The sequence below is a fragment of the Archocentrus centrarchus genome, chromosome 13 (assembly GCF_007364275.1).
Source record: "Archocentrus centrarchus isolate MPI-CPG fArcCen1 chromosome 13, fArcCen1, whole genome shotgun sequence".
NCBI lineage: Eukaryota > Metazoa > Chordata > Actinopteri > Cichliformes > Cichlidae > Archocentrus > Archocentrus centrarchus.
Window position 1 is genome coordinate 31,992,090 of NC_044358.1, and position 27,041 is coordinate 32,019,130.

The following is a 27,041-nucleotide window of genomic DNA, read 5'->3' on the forward strand; positions in this document are numbered from 1 at the left end:
ACTTGCAATGCCACACTTGAGTTGCACTGTCATTATTCTTTCATCTGCCTGCGCTTTGTTTGCATTTTCTTCCATTAGACATTGACGAGTGCCTGGCAGAGACCTCGGGCTGTGAACATTACTGCAGCAACACCCTGGGAACGTACGAGTGCTTTTGTCGACAGGGCTTCCGATTGGATGAGGACCAGCACTCTTGTGTCTGTGAGTAACATTTTCAACTTTCCAAAGAACGTAACTGCATTTCTTCACCATGACACCGACCTTGCGCTCGGTGTCTTTAGCTCTTTATAGCAGAGAACTGGAGGAGGAAGAAGAGGAAGATGAGGAGGAGCCGCTCGAGGCGGACAGATTGCCAGACCTGCTGTTCCGCAAGGCTCCTCGGCTCCTGCAGTACACGGCAGCCTTGCACTCCCGTTACGGCAGCCACGACGACGGCGATGATGGTAGTCACCACGGTGACAGCGAAAAAGAATTAGAAATCCTGAGAGAGCGCAGGGGAGAGTTTAGACTGGAGAGTCACATAGGTACAGTAAAAAAATAAAAAAAAATAATAACAGCATGAATGATGATTCTGAAGTTATTTTACTGTTTTCCTATTAAATGTTGACGAGCTTCAAGAACTTATAAAAAAGAAAAGTTTGCTATTTTCTTTCTAGTGTGTCTAGATGGCTCATTTGGGGAGGACTGCAGTGTAAGCTGTGAAGACTGTGCGCATGGAGCATGCACTGAAAACAGAGACCGATGCGAATGCTCGCCCGGCTGGACGGGGGTCATCTGCAACGAGAGTGAGGCTCATTAGAGTGTTCTGCAGTTACGCCTTTCCTTCATAACACAAATTCGTGACACTGTTGCTGTGGGTTAAATCATGTGCCACCTCTCATCAGTATGCTACAGCAAGTTAGCTTAGCTTAGCAAATAAAAAAGGAATAAAATCTATATGGCAGCATTTTTAAAGCTCATAAATAATAGGCTATAGCTCATTGGCTTGTTATGTACAAAAAAAAATGAAAGCAGTTGGTGGTTTCATAGGAGTATTTCCTATGCAAACAATATGTTATGACAAAGTTTTGACTAGTGAGCCTTAGAGAGGAAAAAGGCTTCATATTTACTATGTTTTTAAGTGGCACATGTTAATGGTCCTCGCATCTAATTTTTAGACAGGTCTAAATTTCTTCTTTTTTGACCTTTTGACCTTAATACTGGAAGGAAGACCAAAGTGAATGAGTCATGTCAAGATCAGACGGCTGATTCAGTTGTACAGTGAACAGTACAGTGCATAGGCACACATGGATGCAGCCTGGTTTGTCCCACAAGGCGCATCTTCTCCCAGGTCTATTTGAACTACCTTTAGCAATATGGTCTAGTTTAAGAAAGATGGCATAGCTCCCCCTGAGTATCGATCCAGCATCATGCATCAAAACCTGACGGCTCCTCTGTGTGGGAGGCTGTGTTGTTTATGGGCTCCAGAACACAAGAGGGCCAGGGGAATCAATCTGGAAGAGCACAGCCTGAGGCCAAGGATGTCCACTACCGGGTTACAAAGCAAAGCTTCATTGTTCCCATCCAGCTCTGTGATTAATGGCTGTCTTTTGGTCTGAACCCAAGTCAGGCTAGTAATCACAGGAGGAGAGCCACGTGTGATAAGTCCGTTAGAAGCAATCTGTCACCTTTAGAAACGAGCTTCCGAGGTGGCAGTGTTCAGATGTACACCCTGAAGGTGATGGGACTGGGCAGCATTTTCAGGTGGCGTAGATGAGGAATATTGGTGCCTGAAGCAAAGATATGGGGAATGTTGCAGTAGGCAAGAACATAGAGGTCAATAAGGAAAAAAAATATGGACCATCTGTGGCCTCTAAAAAATGTAGCATAACATTTTTATTGCATGGAGTTGTGTGCATATATAGAGAAATATAATTAACTGATTTTACACTCTTTTACCCTATATCTTAAACTATTTGAATTATATTTGAATGATCTCTCAGAAGCAGCATGACAGTATTTAATAGCAATATTTTGATATTGTTATTGAAGTAATACAAGTATTTGTGGTATTTAAACAGCATGTCTTAAGTATTTATTTTATTTAACCTTTATTCAGGAAGTTCCTTGAGATTAAAACCAGGGGGACGTGGCCAAGAATGCACACCATTACAAAATTACACCCTTGCCTACTGACCTGTTCACTACCTTTTGGTTCAATTTGGTTGCATGAATTTCTCCAAATATGTCTTGCCCCTTCATTTATATATTAATTAATTCTAAAGTATTTCCTGTGTCTGTTCTGATGTTAAAATGTGCCACATTATTTTAAACGTTTTTATCCTCCCGTGGAGCGACATAAAACTGTTGCAGAGAATCTGCGATACTGAATTTAAGCAGCAATTAATTTGATGGATTAGAACACTTGAGCACATCTTAAACAGCCAGCTGTTTCTTCTCAGAACTGCTAACAATGCCACTGAGATTAGGAAATTCAGGCAGGCCCACACCATGAGGAAAGAGAGGAAGGAAGGTGAAAGCGTTTACTGACTTTCTAACACTAGAGCAAAACCCTAGCTTTTGCCACTTATTTTCACATTTATGTTTGTTTTTTTTTTCCACAGTTTGAGCCAATAAATCTGCATCTCCACGTCCTTTCTCTTTAGCTTGTCCACAGGGGAGCTATGGGCAGGCCTGTAACAGTCTGTGCCGCTGTCAGAATGGAGGCTCCTGTGACCCTGTGACTGGGAAGTGTTTGTGCCCCCCTGGGGTGCAAGGCTCGTTCTGCGAGGATGGTTTGCATACACACATTCCTACAGACACACGCAACCACCTGGGTCTAGTTTGCTCGTGACCCCCTCCACATGAATTTGACTTTGTGATTAGACATCTGTAAGAGCACTTTTATCCCCCCAAATTGTCAGAGTCATTAAAAAGATTTATGTTGGAAAGAAAGAGAAAAACTTAAACTGAAAATGTATTTGTTATGTAGCTTTAATTTGTAGCTCTTGGCCTTATTACAGTGGATTTCCTTTTTTGACAAGCAAGGACCAATTTATTTGGCATTATTCTTGCTCACAGGTTGCCCAAAGGGTTTTTTTGGGAGGCACTGCAGAAGAAGGTGCAACTGTCCCAACAGTGGACGCTGCCACCGTCTTTACGGAGCCTGCCTGTGCGCTCCAGGATTATACGGCCGTTTTTGCCACCTAGGTGAGTGAGAATTTTTAGAGTACAAAATATTGGTGGCAACAGTGATAATGTTAATGTTTTTTCATTAATGTCATTGATTAAAAAAAATGCTTTACAATCAGAAAATATGAAAGTCTTACTGCTTTAACCAAAGAGAGACTATCCATATAATTGGCAAAATTGGCTGTTGTTTTTTCTTGTAGGATAACTTTAATAATGTGATTGTAAACAAACAAACAGCAATCAAAACCACTAATAAGCTTTAGGTTTTGGTGTCAGCTGCTACCTTTTCAGGTTCGCGCTCACATGCACTTCAGTTTTGTTAGTACTTTTCACCATCAAGCTGCTAACAGCTTAGTTGACATTCAGAAAATTTTGTACTAATTTTACATGTAATGAATGCACGTTCTCAGCTTTCAGTTTCCTTTTGATAACAAGTTCACGTTGATGCGTCGCTCGCTGTACTTAGCCGTTTTGATGGTGGCACCAGGTGTGGAGGCAGCTCTCTGGGGAGCCAGTGGCCCTCCAGTTTTCCCTCAATAAGGTGCACTGCCAAAGCAAACTCCTCATTGTCCAGCATACCGTCCCCGTCTACATCGGACAGCCTCCAGACGTGAGCGAGCACAGAGTTGGGCAGAAGAGTTTTTGTCATCCACTCTTTGACTTTTGTTCCGCTAAGTTTGCCCGCATTTGGACTGAGGTTGTAGAAAATCTCATCATACTTAGGCTTGTGTTTCTCCACTACCCACTCATCAAAATCTGCCTCGCTCCCCTCATCTTTGGGGGGTTCCTTGAATGGGTGTCTCCTGTAATGGTCGGGCCTGAATGTTCCCAAAAATTCCCCGTCCAGCACTCCAGGGAGAGATTTCTTTCTTGGTTCTTGATTCTGGAGTAAGGGCACCAGATTGGCAATGTCAGTGGTGAGGAGTTTATCCAAGGAGGTCATAAGACTCGGTTTGAGTCTCTTGAACTTTGAGAAGTCTTGACTCAAAAGTTTCTCCTGAAAATGTACGCAATCACATGTGAGGCTCACACAGAACATAAGAGTGAATACATTCTTTGAAATATGGTAATTAGGCAACAATAAAAAAAAAAAAGTTTGACCTGCATCTTGGTGCAGTCAGGGAAGTCACCAGCTGGGACTCGATGCTGCTGCTGAATCTTGTTAAAAATGACAGGAAGCTGGTAGATCAGGTTGTGCTTCTTGCTTTCTTTGCAAAAAATTGTTGGCATCTCCTGCTTCAGATAGCTGATGATGTGTGCATGAGCCTGTGAAGAGAACAAAGCTGAAATGAGACATAAAATCAAGACAACAGCTGGGTTTGTAAATATAGATCTGTAAAGTGTGGTTTGGGGCTTAATATAGCAGATGATTTCTGACCCTCACTAAGCGCGCCCTCTTCACCAGGTCGTTCAGCTTGCGCACTGCAGCATTGCGTGGCAGGTTCCTTATGTCGGCCAAAAGATCCTCCTCCTCCAGCTCTATCAGCTGGTAGTGGTCGCACGTCTGCCTCGGCTCGGACCAGAAAGATCCGATGTAAACCCGCAAAATTTCAGGGGTTCGAAACACTTTGCCCAGTGACCACATGAGGGCGCCATACACTCTCATCAGCTGCTGAGAGTCCACCCTGTCAGCTTTGTTGAGAACCACACGCAACTTGTCCTCGTAACCGCACAGAGCCCCAAATGCTCGTGTGAGCTCATCAGAAAACTCCAGCTTATGCGCATCAAACAGCAGGATGATTCGATCGACGCGCTCTGCAAACCAGCGCAGCACTGCTGGGAAGTCATAGCCTGGGGAGAAGGAACAGAAACATAGGGGTTTCATTAACATTATATGTAATAGAGCTAGCCTCACAGCCTCAAGGCATCGAGGAACATTTTACACATCCCAGAGGCCCTCACTGGTTCCAAGCCATTTCGGTTACACCCACTGGAAAATGTGTCTATAAAACAAAAGCAGAGCCTTTTCAGTTGCTCACTGCTTATCTCCCGCCAGCCCACCATCATATTGCTTTCATCTGCTTTGCTTCTGACTTCAAGTGTTTGAATTATGCTGGGCTGAAAATGTTCTTGCTTTATTGCATCTTCTATGACTCTGCTCCCACAGGGATTTGCACGGGCCTGACAAAAGCGTAGTCCAACATTAACAGAAGCAAAGACTTATTAACTCCCTCTGACACTAAAAGGGGAATTAGAAGACGTTCTGTCTCACCTCGGCTCAGTTTTCTTTTCGCAGCAGTCAGGATGCCTGGCGTGTCTATTATGCTGATGCTCTCGAGGACCCGATTTGGCATCTGAACACACTGAAACCTGTAAAGATTTTTCTTGCATGGTTAAATGCAGTGCATTTCAAGATTACTTCATTGCTTTCTCTGGAATAATGGCAAAGTATCATCCTATCAGTGCTTAAATAGTTAGGAATGCACTCTCCACTTTTGCCTGTGAACTCCGATCACCTGTTCAGAAACGAGTTTCCAAAAGGGTCAAGGTTGCGAAAGGGCTTTTTCGGGTCCATCGTCAGGGCATTCCCAGGGATGATTCCCTCGACTTCTCCATACATGAGGGCAGTGAAACAGTCGGTAGTTGGCTCTGGCCCAACTCTGCTGCCAAGAAAATCTTGCTCTATGAGATACCTTAAGATACACATGGTGCAAACCAGCACCGTTATTCCCCTTGTTCCCAACACAGTAAATTAATGCATGTACAAGTAACTGCAATTTTTTTAGTCATCGAAGTCCTGAGCTTACCTGATAAAAGTAGTCTTTCCTGTTGAGTACTGACCCATCACCAGCACCATTGGTTTGTTGCCAAAGTCTGCATCCTCATAGCTTGGTGAGTGAAAGTGATGGAAAGAATAGTATTTTTCTATTGGCAGCAGCCTCTTGTAATAAAGATTCTTCAGCTCCTCTGTCACCATGCTGACGTCCCCCATTGCTTTAGGGGTGCTCCAAAGCCTCCGGAAAGACATGGCGACAAAGTTTTGCTCTTAATTTCTCAGTGTGGAAGCTGCTCACTCTTCTAAGACCCAACTAAATGATGGGAGAATGTGCACAAGGAATATTATCAGATTCTCACAGCTGTCCACTTCATCCTGCAGCGGGACGTTGGAGAGGGTGGAGAGGGTGTAACTAGAGCCTGCAGCTGCACCTAACATAAAGCCAGTGTGTAGAGGGACAGGGTGGAGTGCAGTTCAGTTTTTGTTGTTGTGTGGGGACAATCTTGGCAAGATTCAAACCGAGGGATGTAGCGATTCTCAGACTTAAACGTCACGCATAACACTTAACTCTGTTTATTAATTGCTTTTCTGTATAAGCAGAAAAGCAAAGTAACTGCACAAACTGTCAGATGAGTCAAAGTTCAATAAATCAAGTGAAAAAAGGAGGCAGCGGTCACATGACTAAAGCCAGCAGAAATCTGACGTTGTCATAACACCCATCGTGTTATGAGTGTGTTTGTTTGGCTCATACTTAAATGCATTTTGATACAGAGAAAGTTTCATTTCAATAGTTTGCGTTTTTCTTTGAATCGACTGTGACCACCCAAACTTTAAATAACAGAAACTGAAGTTGTTTTAGTGCAGTATTACCGCAGCTATTGCTACTTAAATAAATGTGTATAACGTGTGTATATTTTTTGTGTGTAGTGTCCCGCAAACACGAGAGCATATTGAAACCATCCATCGTCATACATCAACCTAACTCATGCCTTTTGTCTGTTTTTAAAACCCCTCAGCTTGTCCCAGGTGGACACACGGTGCAGGCTGTTCCAAGGAATGCGACTGCGTTCAAGAACATTCCACTGGCTGTGACCCCAAAACGGGGAGCTGTTCCTGTAAGGCTGCATACCACGGCCTACGGTGTGAGAAAGGTACGAGCGCTTCTCGGAGCACGTTTATTCAACGGTGGGAATGAAGTGGTTAAGATTTGTGTTTGACCACATTTTCAGGCTGAACATGAATAAGGGTGCATTACTTTATTGACTGCTTCACAGGTTCAGAGCATTTATGTTTCCAGTTGCAGTGATATATCTCTAATGTTAGCCGCTGAAAGGAAATAAACTTGGAGTCATCTTTTACGCATCTGTATGTCTCATTGTAGAATGTGATCCAGGCTTTTTCGGGGCAGGATGTGAGCAGCCATGTGACTGTCCAGGTGGAGGGTCATGTGACCCCAAGACTGGAGAGTGCAGCCAGCAGTGTCCTGCAGGCCTTCACGGTCATAACTGTCAACTGGGTAAGCCAAAAAAGGATTTAAAACACTTTAAAAAAGCCAATGGAAGAGCACATGTTCAGTTATTTTGGGGCTAATATATGCAGTGCTGTTCTTTTAAGACGTTTGGCTTACATCCATAATGTCATATCATAATATCAAGCATAATATTTGCTCCTTTTAAACTCTATCAAATGCACTGTTTATGTGTGACATTCTCCACAAAGCTGGATTCCACAGTGCACTCATGTGGTCACAGCTTTTATAGTCAAAGACCACAGAGTTTAATAATGTGTGTGAATTTGTGAACTGCGTGGCCTTGCACACTGACACGTGTCCACAGGCATGGTTATAGTTTGCATACTTGGTGCTTGTGCAATTGTGTGTGTTTTTTTCTGATAAAATGCCACCCTGACAGCACAAAGCAACACATTTTATTATGAATGAGTCTGCTCACCTTTGTCACATTTTTAATTTCCTATAACACATATAAACCTTCCTTCATTCCTTTGTTCCTCACCTCCTGCTTCTATTCATTTTCCGATGGCTTTGATTGATTGAGTGGATTTAGTAGGTGAAATAAAAACAAACAAAAAAAAAAGGGCTTTCAGTTGAATTCACCCGGTCAGTGCAGGTGTTCTTGTGATTACAAACTACACAACTAAAATGTAGTGTTCCTGAACAGCAGGGTGTCATCTGGCTGTTTGCCCTGCCGGTTGATGGAAAGTTCAACCCTCTCTGCGGTGCTCTAGAGTGATACCGAATGGTGTTCAGGAGCCTCTGCTAAAAACATCACTTTGTGTCTCTGTGGAGCGGACTAAGATAACAGAGCAGAATTATTGTGTGTCAGCACCAGTGCACAGTCCAAGCCTAGGCTTGCTGGCTTAGTCAAACCAAATAAAAGTTTTTTTTTCTTTAGATTGTCCTTAGCTTAAGTTGCAGGCCAGGTCATGACAGGGGCTGTTTAATTCAGTTATTACAGCAGAAGCTTTTGGCAGAGGCTGAATAAATAAACATCACGTGATTATGATTTCAACATTTTCACTCGTCCAGCTGTCTTTCTTAACCATTTTTTTTTCACTATTGTGTTATCCAGACTTGTGTTTTTTTTCTTGAGTTACATGATGACTGTTGTGTCTCTTGTGTGTTTTGTGTTGCTAGCCTGCCAGGCTGGAAGCTACGGACAGAACTGTCACCTGACCTGTGACTGCAGCGGAGCTCCTTGCGATCCCATAACTGGACAATGTATCTGTCCTGATGGAAAGACAGGAGACTCGTGCCAGGAAGGTATTTATTGTTGCTCTCCTATAATAATAGTTTTACCCTGATTGAGTTGCAGGAAGAACAGAATGAATTGAAGGCCAAATGAACTCACTGACATTTCAATCTAGCGATATTTTTTTTGTTTACAAACTTGACATTTGCTTCATGAGAAATGTTGCCCCTCTCAGAGACCTAAAGAACTGTGCAAAGGTCTTGAGCCATTCCTCAATTCTTTATATTTTGCTGGGAAAATAGGAAAAAAAATTGTGCAACCTTTTTTTTTTTGTTGCCTTATATACTGTATTTCCACTCATCTTTATGTAAATCATTTAATGAGCTTGGAAGTCAATATTTGGTGTGACCACCTTTGTTCTTCAGCACAGCCTGAACTCTCTTCGGCAGCTTTCTTGTCATTTCTTTAAGTCTTCAGGAATAGTTCGCCAGGCTTCTTGGAGGACATTCAAAGCTCTTCTTTGGATGTTGGCTGCCTTTTGTTCCGTTCTCTGTCAGGATGATCCCACACTGCTTCAATGACATTGAGGTCCGGGCTCTGTGGACGCCGCACTGGCAGTGTGTTTGTGATCATTGTCATGCTGAAAAATGAAGCAACTGCCAATCAGATGCTTTCCATGTACTGCACAGTGAATCAAAAGCTGATGCTACTTTTCTGTGTCCATAATTCCATTGATTTTGATGAGGTCCCCAACTCCACTGACTGAAATGCAGCCCCAAACATGACAGAACCTCGAGTATATTTTACAAATGGCTGTAGACATTCACTACTGTGCCTATTAGCAATGATTTGAACTGTAAATTTCAAATCTGGATTCATCACTCCATCAGACCTGTTGCCACTGGTTTTCAGTCCAGTTCTTATGTAATCTGGCATACCTCATCCTTTTCTTCCTGTTTCTCTTCCATAAGAATGGACAGAATCGACAGCCAGCAGATGGATCAACTGAAGAGTCAGATGCATCTTTCAGATCCTGTGTCAGGTCTTTGCTGGATTTTTCCTATTTCTTAAGGACATGACATTCAGGCACCGTTGATCTGCTGTACATAGTTTTGAAGGCCTGGCATTTCTTCTTTTTCCCTCCACTTGCCCAGTTTTGTCAGTTTTTTTTAAGGACACACTGCACACCGTGCCAAGATATTCCAAGTTTTCAGCTAATAGTGTTTTTGGAATCACCTTGTTGAAGGAAAAATAGGATTTTATGCCTGCCCAACTGTGTTGTCTTTGGCATTTTTTTTGTAGATTCAGCTAAAGAAATGGGAACAAATGATGGGTTTCTGTGACAGGCTGCTAGTAAGTGCCTAAAGATACAATTTAAAATGCTTTCTTTGTTAATTTTTCTGTTACACGCAGACACAACACTGGTTCATCCCTTGAATTAGGTGCCTGTTTTATGCTTGAATGATTCAGAGGTCAGTGTTAGGTGTGTACTGTGTAGTGCTTTATTAAAGTGAAAGATGCTTTCTGCTTCCCAGACTGCCCCGATGGATTCTGGGGATCAAAGTGCAGGTCTTCCTGCCCTAACTGTCAGAACAGAGGCTCATGCAACAAACAGACTGGTGTGTGCGACTGCAAGCCAGGATTCATGGGACGGCTGTGCCAAAATGGTGAGTTTGCATCAAATTTCTGAGATCCATGAAAATGTGTAAGATGTAGCTGACATTAATGTTGGTGATAACATGTTTAACGTTATTGTTTTCTTGCAATATGTTTATTACTCATTTAACTTCACGTTTTAAAGAACAAAAAAAAAATAAATTGCACAGCAATGTGGCAAATTGCTGTTATCTGCTCAACTAGCTGTTTGAACAATTTAATTAACTGAAATTATAGGAAGCTCATGACTAAAGCGATTTTCTGATTGTGAATAGAGTGTCCTGCAGCATATCATGGTCCAGGCTGTCTAACACCTTGCTCTTGCCACCATGATGCCAGTTGTGACCCACAGACAGGACAGTGCATCTGCCCTCCTGGCAAAAGAGGCCACGACTGTGCAACACGTGAGAACAGACGAATGAGACATAAATAAGAGCTACTATGACAGAGTCTTCTAACATATAAATGCCTTGCACTTAACTTTCACTGTAATGTTTGCAAATGTTTGTAGCATGCAGTCCTGGTTTCTGGGGCCAAGGGTGCACCATTACTTGCCAGTGCCACGAACAGTCTCTGGGCTGTGACCCAGTCAGTGGTCAGTGTGTGTGTGAGGCCGGCTACACTGGAGAGCACTGTGAAAAGAGTAAGTTATAGCCTTAGCTGCTAATAGCAGTTTCAACTTGTATATTTTACTAAATGCTGCCACCATGGGGCGATTTCAGTTACAGCATCACTGTCAGTAATTTCTGGCATATTTGATTCTGTGTTTAACAAGCATAACACAGTCTGGATATGTTTTATTTGATCCAAGAACTGTACTGTGCAAATAGGAAGATATATGAATATCTGTATTGTATAATGTGCATGCTTCCATTCACAGAGTGTATGAATGGCACTTATGGGCAGGGCTGTGTTCAGCTGTGCCAGTGTCAGAATGGAGCCCTCTGTGACCATGTGAGTGGAGCTTGTACGTGCTCTCCTGGATATACGGGCACCTTCTGTGAAAAAAGTAAGTGACCTCTTGTCTCTGATGTTTCTTCAGCTGTAAACATCTCTAAAATGTTATTAAATCATTTGTGAATTATTTATTTATTTATTTTGTTTAGTATACTGGCTTTAGAGTAAAAGATTGATTTAAGGTACTTTTAATTGCACTAATAGGCACAGCAGCGTTTAAATGTGGCTATATTTGAGTCTTTATATGCACTTTATTAGTGATTTTGGTTCCTTTTCACCTCAAGAATAAATCTTAAAAGCACATTTTCCTGAGTGGAAGTGGATCCCTTTGTGATGCCGATCCCTTTTACCTAAGAAAGTGGTTCGAATATGTTTCCCTGCCAACTCGATTCCACAAGCAAATCTACAGTTTTGAAAATCAGTTCAGATTTGATTGAACAGTTTTATGTAACTAATCAAATAGTGGGAAGACAGATGTTTTCATCCATCCATCCATCCATCCATCCATCCATTTTAACAGCAGGAATCACTTAATGAGCCCAGATTGTGCTCAAAGTCAAGTTCAAGATCACATTGGTCGTTTTACAGGCAGTTTTCCTTTACTTTAGTGAAATGAGATTAATGCACCCTGGGTATGACTGTTTGTGAGCCTCCCTGACTTCAGTCAGTGGTTTTGAATTGTCATTAGTTTCCACAGTCTCACCAAAGCACAACTTTTCTTCTGTACTTCACTCATAATCATACCCTTTGAATTATGATGGATCTGGAGCGATGAGCTTCTACATCAGTGATGATCTGGTTACATAATTGAAGCCAAGGTGGAGAACATACCACATTCTCATTTGTGGGGACTTAATGCTTTTCTTTGCTTTATTTGAATAGTTTTTTTTTTTTTTTGATGCAATATCAATATGTCAGCTTGAGCAAGAGGAAATTGCATTCTGAATTATTTAGTATTACTAAATTATTTAAAAAAAAACTACTATTATTAAAAAATCACTACTAATATTATTTTTGTTAAATAATTTTATAACAAATGAAGGTGTGTTGAACTCATTTCATGAACTTGATCCCATGAAGGTGATACTTCTCTCCATGGTTGGTGACATTGCTGCTCTTCATGCACTAGAGGGTGCTGCAGGACATTCTTCTGATTTTTTAATAATTTCTCCAACTTTGGTGAAGCGTCATACAGATCCAGCGACTCATCACATTGTCCATATAATATCATGAGTGAACCTTTTTAGAATCCTAAGATGTAATTTGTATCAGCACCCTGCCTCTCATGTAACAAATATTCATCGATATTTGTCCTGAATTCCAAGACATAACAACAGTCCGAGAGTTTTAACGATGTAATAGAATTGTTTTGACTTGAAGTGGCCTCCTGTTATTACAAAGCATAAGATTTACTATGATTGTACTACCAGTTCCAGAAATTCATACCCCCTCCCTAGTATATAGGGCATTGTAAATCATGGCCATGCCACACTAGAACAGAGCTTCACATCTCTAGTCATAACAGGCTAATGGCCGCAGTCTGATTTGATGTTGCTGTGGAAATGGGGCTATCACTCTGACCAGATTTTATTTTCTGAAGGCCCATTCCCCTCAAACAAAGGTGTCCAGTTTCTCAGTCTTCTGCTGGGCCTCTTCCTTCAGGAAAAGTCAGGAAGAGGCCTTCGTTTGAGAAGGTCCAGACCTCTTTACTTCAGCTGTTTCAAAGAATTAAAGGGAAAGAAGTGACTTCTTGTTAGAACTTAGATCTCGTTATTCACAGAAGTAGCTGGCTCCACAGAATTCAGATAGTTTGATATGGCCAAAGGCACTGTTGCATTCAGCATTCTTGTGGTGCTGAGGTTGATGCTAAACATTCCCATCAAGTATTATTGGAGGAAAGCGGCCTGACACGGATCCAGCACACAACTTCTTCAATTAAAGCTGATCGTGCCGCGTTTCTGGTCCGCAGCTTTGATGTCGGCATCAAAAACCTTCATTTTGTTGCAGTAAAAAAAAAAGAGCTCTGGTCTGACGAGCAGCGAACATCCGTGTTCTTGTTGGAGAAACCGGGCTGTTTTGTTGTTGTAGCGTTGACCCCTTTCAGTGTACGTAGACCCTGAATAGCACCAGGAAGTTCTATTCTGTGTTCTCTCTATCCGCTCTATTTCTGTAGTCTGCTCTCCCTGGCTGTGTGGTCCCTGGACCTGCTTTATGGGCTGACAGCAGTGGCTCTTACACAACCAGGGATCTGGAAATAATCCTTCTGTCTTAAAGAGCTCATTTAGTCTTGAGATGGAGTCTTTCAATGATGGCACTGTGTGTGTGTGTGTGTGTGTGTGTGTGTGTGTGTGTGTGTGTGTGTGTGTGTGTGTGTGTGTGTGTGTGTGTGTGTGATGGTGGACCGAATCCTCTGTGCCTACCTATAAACAAAGACTCAGAGGGAAGAGTCTGCATTTAGAAACACTGGTAGACACTGGGCTAATATCAAATGACAGATTGCAGCTCTGTGGTTAATATGGAAACCAGTCGCCCCCTGCTGGTGTATACAAATCCAAAGTTTGTCATTCAAAATTGTGCGACTGCCTAAAGATTTAATATAAAGTGTGTGTGCGCTGCTGTAAACTTTGTCTGCTGAAAAGGAGAGCAAGTGTTACATTTTGTTGTTCCCCTCATTAAACGGGCACATGACTCATCTGAGAGGTTTTATGTTTATATTTCAACAACAGAGATGTGTTGAGGCGCTCATGATATATCAAAGTAATGTTCTTAAGCCATTTTTCTGCAGGACAAGCAATACCAGCGTGTTGCCATGGTGTCAGCAAGTGCTATGATAATAATAAACAGCAGACAATAAACCGACGATTTTGCTACCACAGAGTTAATGTACAGCTGCATTAAAATGACAGCATCCTCAGTGGGCTAGGTTTAATAACATCGCTGCCTAACCACTACAGAGAGAGTCAAAGACGTCATGCTGTCAGCGTGGGAACGCAGCGACGGCCATGCCAGAAACTGCTGAGCAGGAAAGATACTTTTCCCAATTTGAGGCCTCGAGGAAGAAAAAGGAGGAGTGGACACCGTCATCAATTTGAGCGAGAGCAGGAGGGTATGATGCATTAACTGTAGGGGAACACCCTGACTAATGCGGCATTTATAATACATGAAACCACCAAGCTACACATTTTTGCCAATTTGTGGCTTCCTTTGGTCACGTTGTGCTCTGCTTTCCTTATTCATAGACGAAGTAGCATATAAATGAACTGAAAAACTGCTGGCTGCTGAGATAATTGGGACAGGCTCTATGCAAACCGTTTTCTCACGTACTGCTGCAACAGGGAACAGAAGAGGGCACTCGAGGAGAGAAATGTCTGCAGCGGCTGTCAGTCAGTCACACTCTGGCAGAGAAATAGCAACGTTCCTGTAAATAAAGAGCGGAGTGAGAGAACTTTTTTGTTTTGCAGAATGCAAGTATCATTTGAGCTAGCCTGTGATCTCTTCAGTGACAAATTGACCGATCAAAAATAGGCCGTGAATAAACAGAGTCATTCTTTCCTGCTCTGGTGAAGTCATGCTTACAGATAATATTTACATCCCAGTAGTGGAAAGGCTCAATCATCCCGCAACCTCTGGCTAGGTTCCTCTGGATGGGAGGCACTGTGTTTACCAAACTCTGTGAGTGTCACTTGACTATACACACACTCAAGCAATCTCTCTAACTTGCCTTGAGAATGGGAAACAGACCCTTAAACTGGCATCTCCTTGCATCTGCAGCAACACTGTCAGTGTGTGTGTGTGTGTATGTGGGTACAGTAACACCAGGCTTTGTTTTGCTGTGTGTTGGTGGGGCCTGTGGACTCAGCAGGTGCTCTATTTACCGGCTCTTTGTGCCCCCTCTAAACCCCCCCCCCCCCCCAGAGGGAACAGCCTCTGAGCCGCCATAAACTTTGATGTGGCCCAGATCCACCACACATGTGGGACATGAGCTCACTTAACGAACGCAGACGCTTTGCAACAGCCGCAGTGTGGTACTGCAATTTGATATTGGTATTTTCAGTAGGAAGGAGAGGGAAAGTAGGAAGAGGAGAACAGAGTGAGAGTGGGGAAGGGAAAAGAAAGAACTAAATAAAAAAATATTGGCATCTAAACCTTTTCCTCTCCTCTTTTGTGAAGCTGCCAGTTCTAACCAGTCGGATGTTTTATCTTGGCCCACAGTGTGCCCGGACGGCTTTTATGGTCTTGACTGTGGCCAGATGTGCGAGTGCAGGAACGGTGCCCGTTGCCACCACATCACAGGAGCCTGCCTGTGCACCGCCGGCTGGGCAGGACCACACTGCATTCTGGGTAATGGAAGCCACATCATTAAAACAGGGTGTGAGGGAGGCCCTCACTGGAGCCCATCACGACATCCTCTCCTTAAACTCAACTATGAAGTGTTTGTGAACAATTATCTCTATAATGAGACATTGCCAATGACTTTTTTAGGGATGGGTAAGGGTGGAGAAAGGAGGGGGCACAAGAGTGCCCTGGGGCATACATGGTTTAATTGAAGTCTATTCTGGATAAATGCACCCACATGTATATGGCGAGAACATAACTTGGAAGAGACTTTAGCAGCTAACCAGTGTTCTCATGATGAAGTTTCTTGAGGATTTCATGCCATTGTTTTAATGAAGCTAGTGAAATGCCCACTAAAGTTCTTAGTCTGTCATTCTGCAGTCTTATTCAAGACTTTCCTCTCGCCACAGCCGTTTTGTGGTTCTAACTATCAGAACCAGAGTGAGCAGAAAGCCACAAGGATGACTTAATCATGCACCTCTGTCATTAGTTCATTTTCCCTCTTTCTTAGACCCCAAATGTCATCTTGAACTTTGATCATTACTGAGTTTACAATATGGGTGCTAAAAACCATAATGTATCAAAATCTCAATTAGCTCTCAAGCCAGTTTTCCAAGGTAATACTGAGTGTGTGTGTGTCTGTGCATGTGTTTGTGGTGTGTGTGTGTGTGTGTGGGCAGAATGCCCAGAAGGTCAGTTTGGAGAGCAGTGCAGTCAGACCTGTGAGTGTCAGAACGGAGGCCAGTGTAACCATGTCACTGGGAGATGCAGCTGCACAGCCGGGTGGACTGGAGGCAGGTGCCAACTGCGTGAGTTGCTCATCAGTTAAACTGCTAATCACTGAGCATGACAAATTTTAGTATGAAAACAATCAATTTTTCAAACCATACTGCTGAATGCACTGGTACGCAGTGATTTTCACAGATTTTTTTTTTGCACTATAAATTCCCGGCACAGTTCCTGCAGTTGATGTTGTGGTTTAACCATGCGTTACAGAAATGAACTCATAATATAGGAACTGTTAAAAAAAATTAAAATCTATGAGTATATAACCTGCAATAAAAGTTGTTAACAAAAACTGTAATGTCGATATTTGTAGACATAGCTCTAATGATGATTTGCATGACATCAAATACTTTATTTTCTCAATCTTTAAAACCATTCATATGATTAACTTTTAATACTGTGTTCTGTGTATTTGAGTTCAGCCTGTCCTGCAGGACAATATGGGGCACACTGTTTGGGCCAATGTCTGTGTCAGAACAGAGGGTCTTGTCATAGGGTGAGTGGCCAGTGCTCCTGCCCGCTGGGATGGACTGGAGCAGCTTGTGAGTTGGGTGAGTCCGACAGCGCCACGGCTCACACTTTGTTATGTACAACTGTTCAGCTGCAGCAGTTCTCTGGGTGAAAATGCCTTGTTGATGTCAGAGGTTAGAGGAGAATAACTAGTGTGCTTGAAGCTGATAGAAAGGCAACAATAATCAGATCAGATGACCACTCATTACAACCAAGGCATGCAGAATAGCATCTCTGAACAAACAACACGTCGAACCTTGAAGCACATCGGCTATAGCAGCAGAAGACCGCACTGGGTGAGTCTCGATTTTGCTGCAACAAACAATAGATGGTAGGGTCGGAATTTGGCATGAACAATATGAAAGCGTGGATCAGTCTGGTGGTGGTGATGTGATGTGTGGGGGATATTTTCTTGGTGCACTCTGGATCCCTTAATCCCAACTGAGCATTATTTAAACACTGCAGTCCACCTGAATATCACTGCTTACCACATCCATACCTTTGTGACAACAAGGTACCCAACTTCTGCATCATGTCACAAAACTCAAATCATCTCAAACTGGTTTCTTAAACATGGCAGTGAGTTCTTGCACTCAAATGACCTCCACAGTCGCCAGATCTCAATCCAACAGTGCAGCTTTGGGATGTGGTGGAACGGGAGATTCACATCATGGATGTGCAGCCGACAAATCTGCAGCAACTGTGCGATGCCATCACGCCAGTGTGGATCCTAATCTCTGTGGAATGTTTCCAACACCTTGTTGAATCTGTGCCATGAAGAATTAAGGCCGTTCTGAAGGCAAAAGCGGGTCCACGTTGGTACTAGCAGGGTGTAATTAATCGAGTGCCCAGTCAATATGTGTTGTAGGGAAGCTAAGAGAAACAGATGGAACTTTTTAGGTTTGTTGATTACATTTTTTGTCTTTCTGTCTCTGTCTTCATAATTTAGTGTCTTGGAAAAGCCCTGTTGTATTTATGTAATAAGTTATTAATTGATTGTAACTTCCCTTTTAAGTTTCCTTTCTGTCTCTCCTAGAGTGTGAAGAAGGACATTATGGAAAGAACTGTACCCAGGTCTGTCATTGTATGAATGGAGGGAGATGTGACAGAGTGACAGGAAAATGTTTGTGTCCCCATGGTTGGATAGGAGACCTCTGCCAATCAGGTGACTTCCTAAACTTAGCAGTGCAGTTGTCTTACAGTAATCTGCCGATATCTTTGCAAAAACACGTAATATTGTAGCCTTTCTGTCAACGTCATGCACCTGTGCTCCATTTGCTAATGTTTGGATATCAGCAGCAGAAAAGTAGAAAGGGTTGTTTACTCCGGGAAAATAAGCTGATAACGTATAGTGCATCAAAACAGTTTGTGTAGGTAGCCTTTTCCAAGCATATAAAAAAGTAAACATCTTCCAAAAGTGTGTCCTTGGGCTCTGATGTTGTATGCTTACCGTGAAAGCTTGTGTGTTTTGTCTGAAGCCTGTTCTAAGGGATTCTTCGGGGACGGCTGTGAGCAGAGGTGCGACTGTGTCCACAGTTCGAGTTGCCACCATGTGACAGGCCGCTGTGAGTGCGAGCCAGGCTGGAGAGGAGCCAGGTGCGAGAAATGTGAGTGTGTACAGGACCGAGGAAATCGGAGCTGAATGAAACTGGCAGTAAAGGACATAAGAGTGAAGTGACACTGTGTGTGTGCGTGCGTGCGCCTGGGTGATGCGTGTATTGATTGACAGCTTGCCTCCCGGGGTTCTACGGTGCTTCCTGTGCCCAGCGGTGTCAGTGCCAGGCTGGAGTGTCCTGTGACCATGAGACAGGGAGTTGCGGCTGCCCAGCTGGACTCACGGGGCCTGGCTGTGAGAAAAGTAAGAATGAACACAAAACCTATCTGAATGAATTATAATCACGAGGGGATTAGTGGCTTATTTGCTCAATTTTTAGATCCTAAATATCCACAAACCTTCAGCATTTCACTACCTGTAACAGGTAGTCAGGAGAGTCTGGCTACATAGCTAACATTTGAGGCCATTTAGCTAACATTTGCACCTTGTTGATAAAACACTGTCGCCTTGGAACACACCAATCGTGTGCTTGTGAGAATGTTTCATTATTCAAACCATACCCTTAAGGAGTGTAAATAAGCAGCGTCACTCCTCAGCCCTTCGCCGCTCCTTCTACTCCCCACCTTCCTCCCCTTCCTTACGGCCTCAGCTCCCTTCCTCTCCTTACACACTCCCCAGACATCTGATAAATGTTACACACCGGTTGCCAAGTAAAACAGAAGGCATTGTTTTTGTCTCCTCGGCGGCGGATAAGGGCTTTTGGAAGGCAGACATGCATAATGACAGCACCGTAATTGCCTCTTTAGTCTGGAGTCCTTTCTTATCTGTCCCCCACGTTGCCTGCTGCTGCCTGACTGAGTAGCTTAGTGCTGCGGTCTCACCCGAAAACATGTTCGGTTCACAGATTCGTCTTGTTCCCTATGACTGATTGTCCGGGGACTTCATTCATTATTGTGATGAGCGCGTATGTATGTATGCAGACAGGGTGTGTGAAAGAATGTCCCTCTGTGTTTGCCTGGGTTTGGGCACCAGGGAAAGTTGTTGTGAGTTTTGGTTTCGTTAGCAGTCAATACTGAATGTCCCAGTGTGTTCGCAGGATAATCTGAGGAAGGAAAGGGAAACAGCATGCGTCTTTGTTCCTGTGTACTATTGAGTGTGTGCATTAAGGTCTTATCTGCTGTCTTAATTTAACCACCACTATGGAGAGCTGCACAAATATTCCTTTCAGGTATGCAATACCTACTGGGGGTAATAATGAAAAATTAAGGCCACATTTGAGGAAGATTTATGCCTTTTCAATTGAGTATATCCAAAAACATTGCTTGTTGCCCCTAATAATTTATTAAACCTGAATTCTTTTAACAAAGCCTTAATTAACATACACTTTATGGGCTATAAATCAACAAATAGCTTTTGCAAAAGACTACTTCTTAACATAAGCTGTTTTTAAATGTGCACTGCAGCCCTGAACTTTATTAGGGCGCATGTGAGCGCTCTAGTACAAAGTTCATTTTAGGTCTTTTTACAGTGATTCACAGCATGCTGCACACTCTTCTGCAGGCAGCAGCCATGTCTAAATCAGTATTTCCATTTGTAAGAACATAGCTGACTCAAACCATCCCATGCTCTGTGCTCCTGTGAGACAGGACCAGCTCTAGAGGACTCAATACACTTAGTCCATTAAATAATTGAATGATTTATGCAAATTGTGAACACTGTAAAGTTTCAGTGATTAATTTGAACTCTATTATAAAGATAAGAAATCATAAGCACCGCCTCTAATACAGCTGTCTTTGACCCATCTGTGAAAGATTAGTAGTTTCAGGTGACCTATGCATCTAAGACTTATCATTTCCCTACTTTGAACAAGTGCTCCTTATATTCTGTTTGCTGACATGTGCACGATGTGCTCCTGCTTGTATCATCTCAGCCTGCCCTGCTGGAATGTTTGGAGAAAACTGCAGCAAGCTATGCCAGTGTTCAGGAGACCAAGAGCAGTGCCATCCTGTGACGGGGAGATGCAGCTGCTTGCCTGGTTATTATGGCCCACACTGTGAGCTAAGTAAGTATGCTGTTAATCTTCTCTTGCAACCATGGACTAATAAGAGGCACTTGCCATTATACGTGGATTTTGTTTTGTAAAACAGGAAGTCTACTGAAAATAACTGTGGCTGCAGGATACTTATTTGGCCTGTTCTTGAGATTTCCATGACTCAACGATATGTATAATTTAAGCCAATAATTGTTTTGTTTGTCTTATTCTGGCCTTTTTGTCATCATGGTTTGCCTCTAGGATGTAGAGCAGGGACCTTTGGGCCAAACTGCAAGTCCAGGTGCAGCTGCATAAATGGTGGTCGCTGCGACTTCAGGACTGGCACTTGCTACTGTCCTCCTGGCTTCATAGGAGCTAACTGCAGCTCAAGTAAGTCAAGAAAGCTTGAATCTCCCTGGCCTCCAATGAAAAACAACAAAACAAGTCATATTTCTCCTAACTTATATCGCTTCATTGGTGTTATTAATTTAGAGACATTTTTAATCCAACCGTCCTTCATGTCGTGTTAGCAAATTCTGGTCGACAGCAAGTGAAAAAAAAACCCCTACATTTACCTCCATAACTTTTGATTTGTTCTTTCATATGAATGAAAGCATATTTATTTATGCAGGTTGTCCTAGTGGGTACTATGGGAAAGACTGTGCTAAGATGTGCTCCTGTGGGGAAGGAGGACAATGCCACGCAGTGACGGGGAGGTGTATGTGTGGCCCTGGTAGAATGGGACTGTCCTGCCTGCAAGGTACCGCTAAAATGTTTGATTGCTTATTTGCGTATTAGTGAAAAATAATATATTTGCACAAGTTAAAATGTGACGTAGCAAGAAAAATGTTGCATATGAGAAAATTGTATTTAAAAAAAAACTAACAGTAGTTTCAAGACTGACACTAAATAGAATAGAAACTGTCACCTCATTGTTGAACTTTAAGCAAAACCATATCACAGATATCAAACAGACTTTATATTTAGACATTTTTCTTTTACAATCCTCTCGAGTTTACAAAGAGTCACCACTGAGGCTGCCATGCATCATTAGGAACCACTGGCTCTAATGAGTTCTTTAGAAACAGGACACTTAACTAGAAATGAGAAACAACCACTAAAATGAGGGTGTAGTTTTCAACATTTTCAGTGTGTATTTAAGTTACAAATTCTCCATTTCCTCAGTGTAAGGCCTCTGATGATCACAGGGCTTTTATTCCCACTAAACAGAGGCAGAGCTGAGTTTTCTTAATCTCTCCTTTTATCAGCAATTCAGCTGGATTGCAAGTGGGGAATTTCCAGCACTGCCTCCACTAAATGTTCTCTTCTTCAGCCTCCTGCATGTACTTGGACATACCACCTCTTAAGTTCCTCTTGTTGAATGTTTACATAAACCTAAAGTGGCTCATTCTCCATGTTCCGTGTCGCTGGATTTGGCAAGGAAGCAAATAAATAAACAGGGGAATCAAAGACGGCTTGCTTATTGTTTTCCCAATCTAAATTACCCAGAGAAACATGATTATTCTTTTATATCAGCGCCAAATTAGGCTACTTTGCCATCTCTTTAAAAACTGTTGCTTAAACAAACACGAGCATGGTGAATGCAGTTGTGTGTGTGTGTGTGCGTGTGTGAAAGAGACAAACAGGCAGAGCTCAAGCTGTGCAGTGTGTCTGTTTTTGTGTTTGGTGCACCCACTAGTGCGGTTGCTGAGCAGAAGAATCTGTAGTTCTTGTGTATTATGATGTTTCCTGAACATTGTTTCTCCAGAGTGTCCCAGGGGGCGCTATGGTCTGCAGTGCAGAAACACTTGCAGCTGTCGGAACGGGGGTCTATGTGACCCCAGTGACGGGTCCTGCAAGTGTGGCCTCGGCTGGACTGGACCTCGCTGTGAGATAGGTACTTCAGATACAGCAGACAGATACAGCAGCAAAAGAAAATAAGAAAATTTCAAATTAAAAGCCAACAACAAACAATAGAACTAACTGAGAAAACTCTCTTAAATGTTGCACCAGTTTCCTTCTTATTAACCACATGATGACATTTTTCCCACTTTAATCTTCTTAACTTTATTTCTGGTTCTTTGAATTTTGTTGCTTCTATTCACTGTTCACATTTATAGTCAGTGTACATTTCTCTGTGTGTGTGTGTGTGTGTGTGTGTGTGTGTGTGTGTGTGTGTGTGTGTGTGTGTGTGTGTGTGTGTGTGTGTGTGTGTGTGTGTAGCCTGTCCACAGGGTAAATATGGGCTTGATTGTGCACAAGACTGTCCATGCCTTAACAATGGGACCTGTGACCGTTTCACTGGCAGCTGCAGCTGTACTGCAGGATACTATGGCCACTCCTGTCAACACAGTATGCAAACCCTCACTTGAAATTAAAAAAAAGAGAACTTGGTGATAAGGTTACTAGAAGTCTTGTTGACATTTTGAAATGTGGATCTTTTCTATACTCCCCTAGTGACAAAGAGGACTGAATGAACTCTGATATAACACAACCATTTTTGACCATACTGTGAAACAACTAATCTTAAATCCTCTGCCTTGTGTTCCTCCCAGAGTGCCCATCTGGTTTTTTTGGCGTGAATTGCGTGCATACCTGTGATTGTAAGGTCCTTCAAGCCTGTGATCCTGTGACAGGCAAGTGCATGTGCCCACCGGGCTACTACGGCTCACAATGCCAAAGAAGTAAGTACATTACATGTAGCTACTATGTTAAATATACAATTAAAAATGCATCTTCTGAGTATTTTTGGGATACTTGCAATTCAGCAGCACCGTGAAGACAAACACTCCAGTGCTCACAGTCAAGTTCGTGCTCATTAATAAACGGCCATCTGGATACCCAGCTGTGGCTGTACAGGGGCAGATATGAGCATGAATGAATAAGAGACTTCCAGAAAAAAAAATGTGAGTGTGTGGTGGCTGGCAGACAGGCTTTTAGGTAGGTGGGCAGGCAGGCTGGTTATTTGATGAGAGACAGGTGTTTCCTACTGCTTAATGCATTCTTGTTACATCCTTATGCCCTCCTGCGAGCTCACAGGGCTCTTAACGGCCACTTCAGTACCAGCAGGAGATATGACTGAGCATTGAAGAGCACCTCTAAGGCAGCCACATGCCTCAGAGACTGACCCAGATCGATCTGGGTGCATGTGTCTGTGTGAGAAAATGCGTATGCACGATTTGAGCGAGTGAATCTAGTTTCCATTCATTTCCATTATATTTGTTTGTGCTTGTGTGCTAATTTGCTACTCAGGATGTGAAGCTGGCACCTTTGGACTGAACTGTGAAAGGTCATGTGACTGCGCTGGTGAGGCCCCGTGTGACCCATCAACGGGACGCTGTCTTTGTCCCCCAGGAAGAACGGGGCAGAGATGTGAAAAAAGTAGATGTTACTTTTGTTAACATGATCCACTTGAATCCAAACTAGATTCAGAAAAGTGGCCGCTTTGGCTGTCGTGCAGAAAGTCTTTCCTTTCTTTGAATTTCTACTTATGTCTCAGACTGTAGCGGAGACCGCTTTGGCCCTGACTGCTCGCTGCTGTGTGGCTGTTCTGCCAGGGCCCACTGTGATGGGGTGAATGGGCGCTGCCTGTGCCCACTCACCTTGCTTGGCCCTAATTGTAGTGAAGGTAAGCTGCTACTGACACACACACACACACACACACACACAAAGCAAAATGGATACTTGACATAGAGTACTGTGCAAAAGTCTTGAGCCCCCCCCTCATTTCTTTGTATGTAGTGAGAAAAAGAGGAAATATATGCAACAATTTATTGAAATGTGCAAACATACATTAAATTACAGTATAGGAAAAACCAGTCTGTACAATTCCATTGAGCTTGAAAGTCAATATTTGGTGTGACCATCTTTATTCTTCAAGACAGTCTCTTGTCATTTCTTTAAGTAGTCTTCAGGAATAGTTCTCCAGGCTTCTTGAAGGACATTCAAAGCTCTTTGGATGCTGGCTGCTGTTTGTTCTGTTCTCTGTCAAGATGATCCCACACTGCTTCAGTAATGATGAGGTTCGGGCTCTGGGGAGGCCAATCTATGACTGATACTGTTCTAATGAGTGTTTTTCTATCTTTTCTATCTATTTTTTTGTTGATCCAATTAAATAAATGGGAACAAATGATGGGTTTTTGTGACCAGCTGCTAATAATAATTCAAAATTGTTTCTTTGCTTAGTTGCTTTGCTCTTATGTGGCTTAATTAACAAACAAACAAACAAGCAAAAGCATTCCTCTGAAAATGGTCGGGTACACGGGCTGGACTTAAAATGAGTGAAAAAGCAGCCCATGTCCAAAGAAAATCTTTCAAAGACCTTCAGACAGCCTGAAGAGCTATTGCTCAAGACCATTTTAAAAAAAATCACAAGAAAGTCTGGCTACATGGACACAAAATATAAAGAAAAAAAAGGGGTGACTCAAGATTTTTGCACGGTATTGTAGACAGAGACAATCCTGTATCATTACATGAGAGGACTTTACATTGATTTACATTAATTTCCTGGAGACATAATGAACATCTCCCTAACCCTTATCATAATTTAACCTTAAAGTGTCTCCTCCCCCTTCAAATTAACAATGCGCGTCGTGAGGAATGACGTTTTTGTCCCCTTTTGGGAGACACCAACCCATAATGTGTCTGTGTAAATCCATTCAAGTCCCCACAACATGAGTAATACCTGACCACACACATGCACACACACACAGACGCACACACAAAAACATAGACACCCAGGGTCAAGGGCTGTAAAGCTGAACCAGCTTTAGTGAAATACTGTGTCATGAAGTGTGAGAGGCTGAGCCCCATCACTCTGTGTGTCACCCTGTCTCTCTCAATAGCTGCTCCTGTCTCCTGACAGTTATTTTAATCTGCGCCCAGCATGAAGCCAGTCTTGAAGCTGTCTTCATTTTACCTCCTCAAAGCCAAGCACACAGGGAGACGACGTAGCAGTTACTTCTCTTCCAAAATCCCCAGAACATTTGCTTTTGATTTGCAAATAGTGCTGATGTCTTCTTGCCTTTTTTTCCCCTTCTTTTCAGCACCGCTCCACCACACCCCAGGAGTGCTGAACTTCTCTGAAAGAAAGAGAAGAACAGGCAGCAAAACCACATAACCCAAGCAGAGGTACAAACATCTGACTGGGTGTTCAAACATAGTACTTGGCTCAGTGAAGCATTACTCAGATCATCTCGGTAAAGGTAATGCTGGTGTTAATATGTTTGCTGAAACTTGTACTCGGCTGTCAGAAGCTGGCACTCGGTCACCAGATCGCGAGCTCGGGGGGCAATCAACCAGTGGACCTGGCATGTGAGAGGCCTTCAAAGGAGCATGAACTCAGATGTACCCCAGTCAATCTAAAATTAAAAGTCCAGGTTTACACAACCTCCTCAGCAGTACACAAATACCTGCATCACATTTGTTACCATTACCAACATGTGATCCTTTTCATCCACTGCCCCCTCCCCTTTTTTTTTAGTAATGTGGGTGTCTATAAAAAGGCTTAATGTTTAGTGTAAAAGAATTCCAAGCATATTTCTGTGTAAAAATAGTTGTATGAAACAGATTTAGAAATATATGGGCAACTTGTTTACTTATTTAAAAAAAAAAACCATAAGATTCACACCTACAGAAAAAGCACATGCGAGACACAAAAATATGGTCCCAAAGGGGAAAAAATAGAATATATTTTATGCAATTCGCCTGCACCAAAGTGACCCGCTAAATGCTGAAACGAGTCTCACGGTGTTGCTTGTAATTTTCAGATCCATTTTTGCATTTTAATGTGAACATTTTTCCTTCTGAAAAGAATCAGATAACTTTAAAACTGACTGCTGCCTGCTCTGAACATTATTACCTAATGTTCATCTTAACTTACTTTAAGGTTAATCTCGCCTTGACCAAATTTCATTACCCTGCACTTCAAACACTCCATTTATTAGCGTTGACCACAGGTTTTCCCGGTGCAGTGCGGTGCTGGTCGCGAGTCATTGCATTTAACTTCTTTCAGATTTGTGTTCACCGAGTCAGCTGCTGACACAAAGTTTGGGAGTTTTACCAAAAAACAACAAAAGAAAATGTTACTGCACATTTCTCTGGGTTTACCATAGCAGAAACCCGGTTCACCCTTTCACTACTGCCATTTCTTACAAAACATTTTATTTCAGTGGGTGTTTGTCTTTTTTTCTCTCTCTTTTTGGAAAAACTGTATTTGTATCACATCTCAGGTCGATGCCAGTTGTGTCACTTGTAACCTACTGTGCTCATTTCCTGGCATATCAGTGGTGCTACATTGTAAAAAAAATAAAAATAAAAAATGAAGATGCATTTGATTTATCAGTCAGTTAATCCGTTTCCTTTTGTCAGCGTGTTTTATGTCATCTGTGGTTAAGACGATGCCGTGAACCAAATAAATAACAACAAACACGTCTGTGGACATTTCCTTTAACTAACCATCTATTTTTTTGGAGCTGTGTGCTATGAATGCAGTGTTGCATGGTATTGATTTCTGTGATCCCTGAGTTGTGTAGGCTGGTGGTTGGGGGCCAGTAAGGTATGGATGGAGGTTTCAGCTGTCATAGAGAGCTATGGGATCCTGTGTGTGTGTGTGTG

The 27,041-nt window shown here is 42.6% G+C and overlaps 2 protein-coding genes across 2 annotated transcripts in view; one reads left to right on the forward strand and one right to left on the reverse strand.

The window, feature by feature from the left end:
• Positions 1-26,792, forward strand: part of egfem1 (EGF-like and EMI domain containing 1) — a 53,136-nt gene extending 26,344 nt beyond the window's left edge. The window contains exons 12-38 of the mRNA XM_030744090.1: positions 79-201; positions 282-524; positions 657-785; positions 2,646-2,774; positions 3,061-3,189; positions 6,904-7,038; positions 7,269-7,403; positions 8,541-8,666; positions 10,131-10,262; positions 10,527-10,655; positions 10,763-10,894; positions 11,132-11,260; positions 15,421-15,549; positions 16,224-16,352; positions 16,752-16,880; positions 17,876-18,004; positions 18,318-18,446; positions 18,569-18,697; positions 20,325-20,456; positions 20,688-20,816; positions 21,058-21,186; positions 22,195-22,323; positions 22,650-22,778; positions 22,982-23,110; positions 23,679-23,807; positions 23,926-24,054; positions 25,472-26,792. Coding sequence (XP_030599950.1) covers positions 79-201; positions 282-524; positions 657-785; positions 2,646-2,774; positions 3,061-3,189; positions 6,904-7,038; positions 7,269-7,403; positions 8,541-8,666; positions 10,131-10,262; positions 10,527-10,655; positions 10,763-10,894; positions 11,132-11,260; positions 15,421-15,549; positions 16,224-16,352; positions 16,752-16,880; positions 17,876-18,004; positions 18,318-18,446; positions 18,569-18,697; positions 20,325-20,456; positions 20,688-20,816; positions 21,058-21,186; positions 22,195-22,323; positions 22,650-22,778; positions 22,982-23,110; positions 23,679-23,807; positions 23,926-24,054; positions 25,472-25,545 — 3,554 coding nt within the window. The 3' untranslated portion in view covers positions 25,546-26,792. The remainder of the gene's footprint in view (positions 1-78; positions 202-281; positions 525-656; positions 786-2,645; positions 2,775-3,060; positions 3,190-6,903; positions 7,039-7,268; positions 7,404-8,540; positions 8,667-10,130; positions 10,263-10,526; positions 10,656-10,762; positions 10,895-11,131; positions 11,261-15,420; positions 15,550-16,223; positions 16,353-16,751; positions 16,881-17,875; positions 18,005-18,317; positions 18,447-18,568; positions 18,698-20,324; positions 20,457-20,687; positions 20,817-21,057; positions 21,187-22,194; positions 22,324-22,649; positions 22,779-22,981; positions 23,111-23,678; positions 23,808-23,925; positions 24,055-25,471) is intronic.
• Positions 3,584-6,186, reverse strand: LOC115790288 (EH domain-containing protein 2-like). The gene is made up of 6 exons (XM_030744091.1): positions 5,919-6,186; positions 5,628-5,804; positions 5,384-5,481; positions 4,550-4,962; positions 4,273-4,437; positions 3,584-4,168 (listed from the first exon to the last, which is right to left on the reverse strand). Exons 1-6 carry the CDS (start codon positions 6,137-6,139, stop codon positions 3,608-3,610), a joined length of 1,635 nt encoding a protein of 544 aa, XP_030599951.1. The 5' UTR covers positions 6,140-6,186; the 3' UTR covers positions 3,584-3,607.
• Positions 26,793-27,041: the final 249 nt, after the last annotated feature.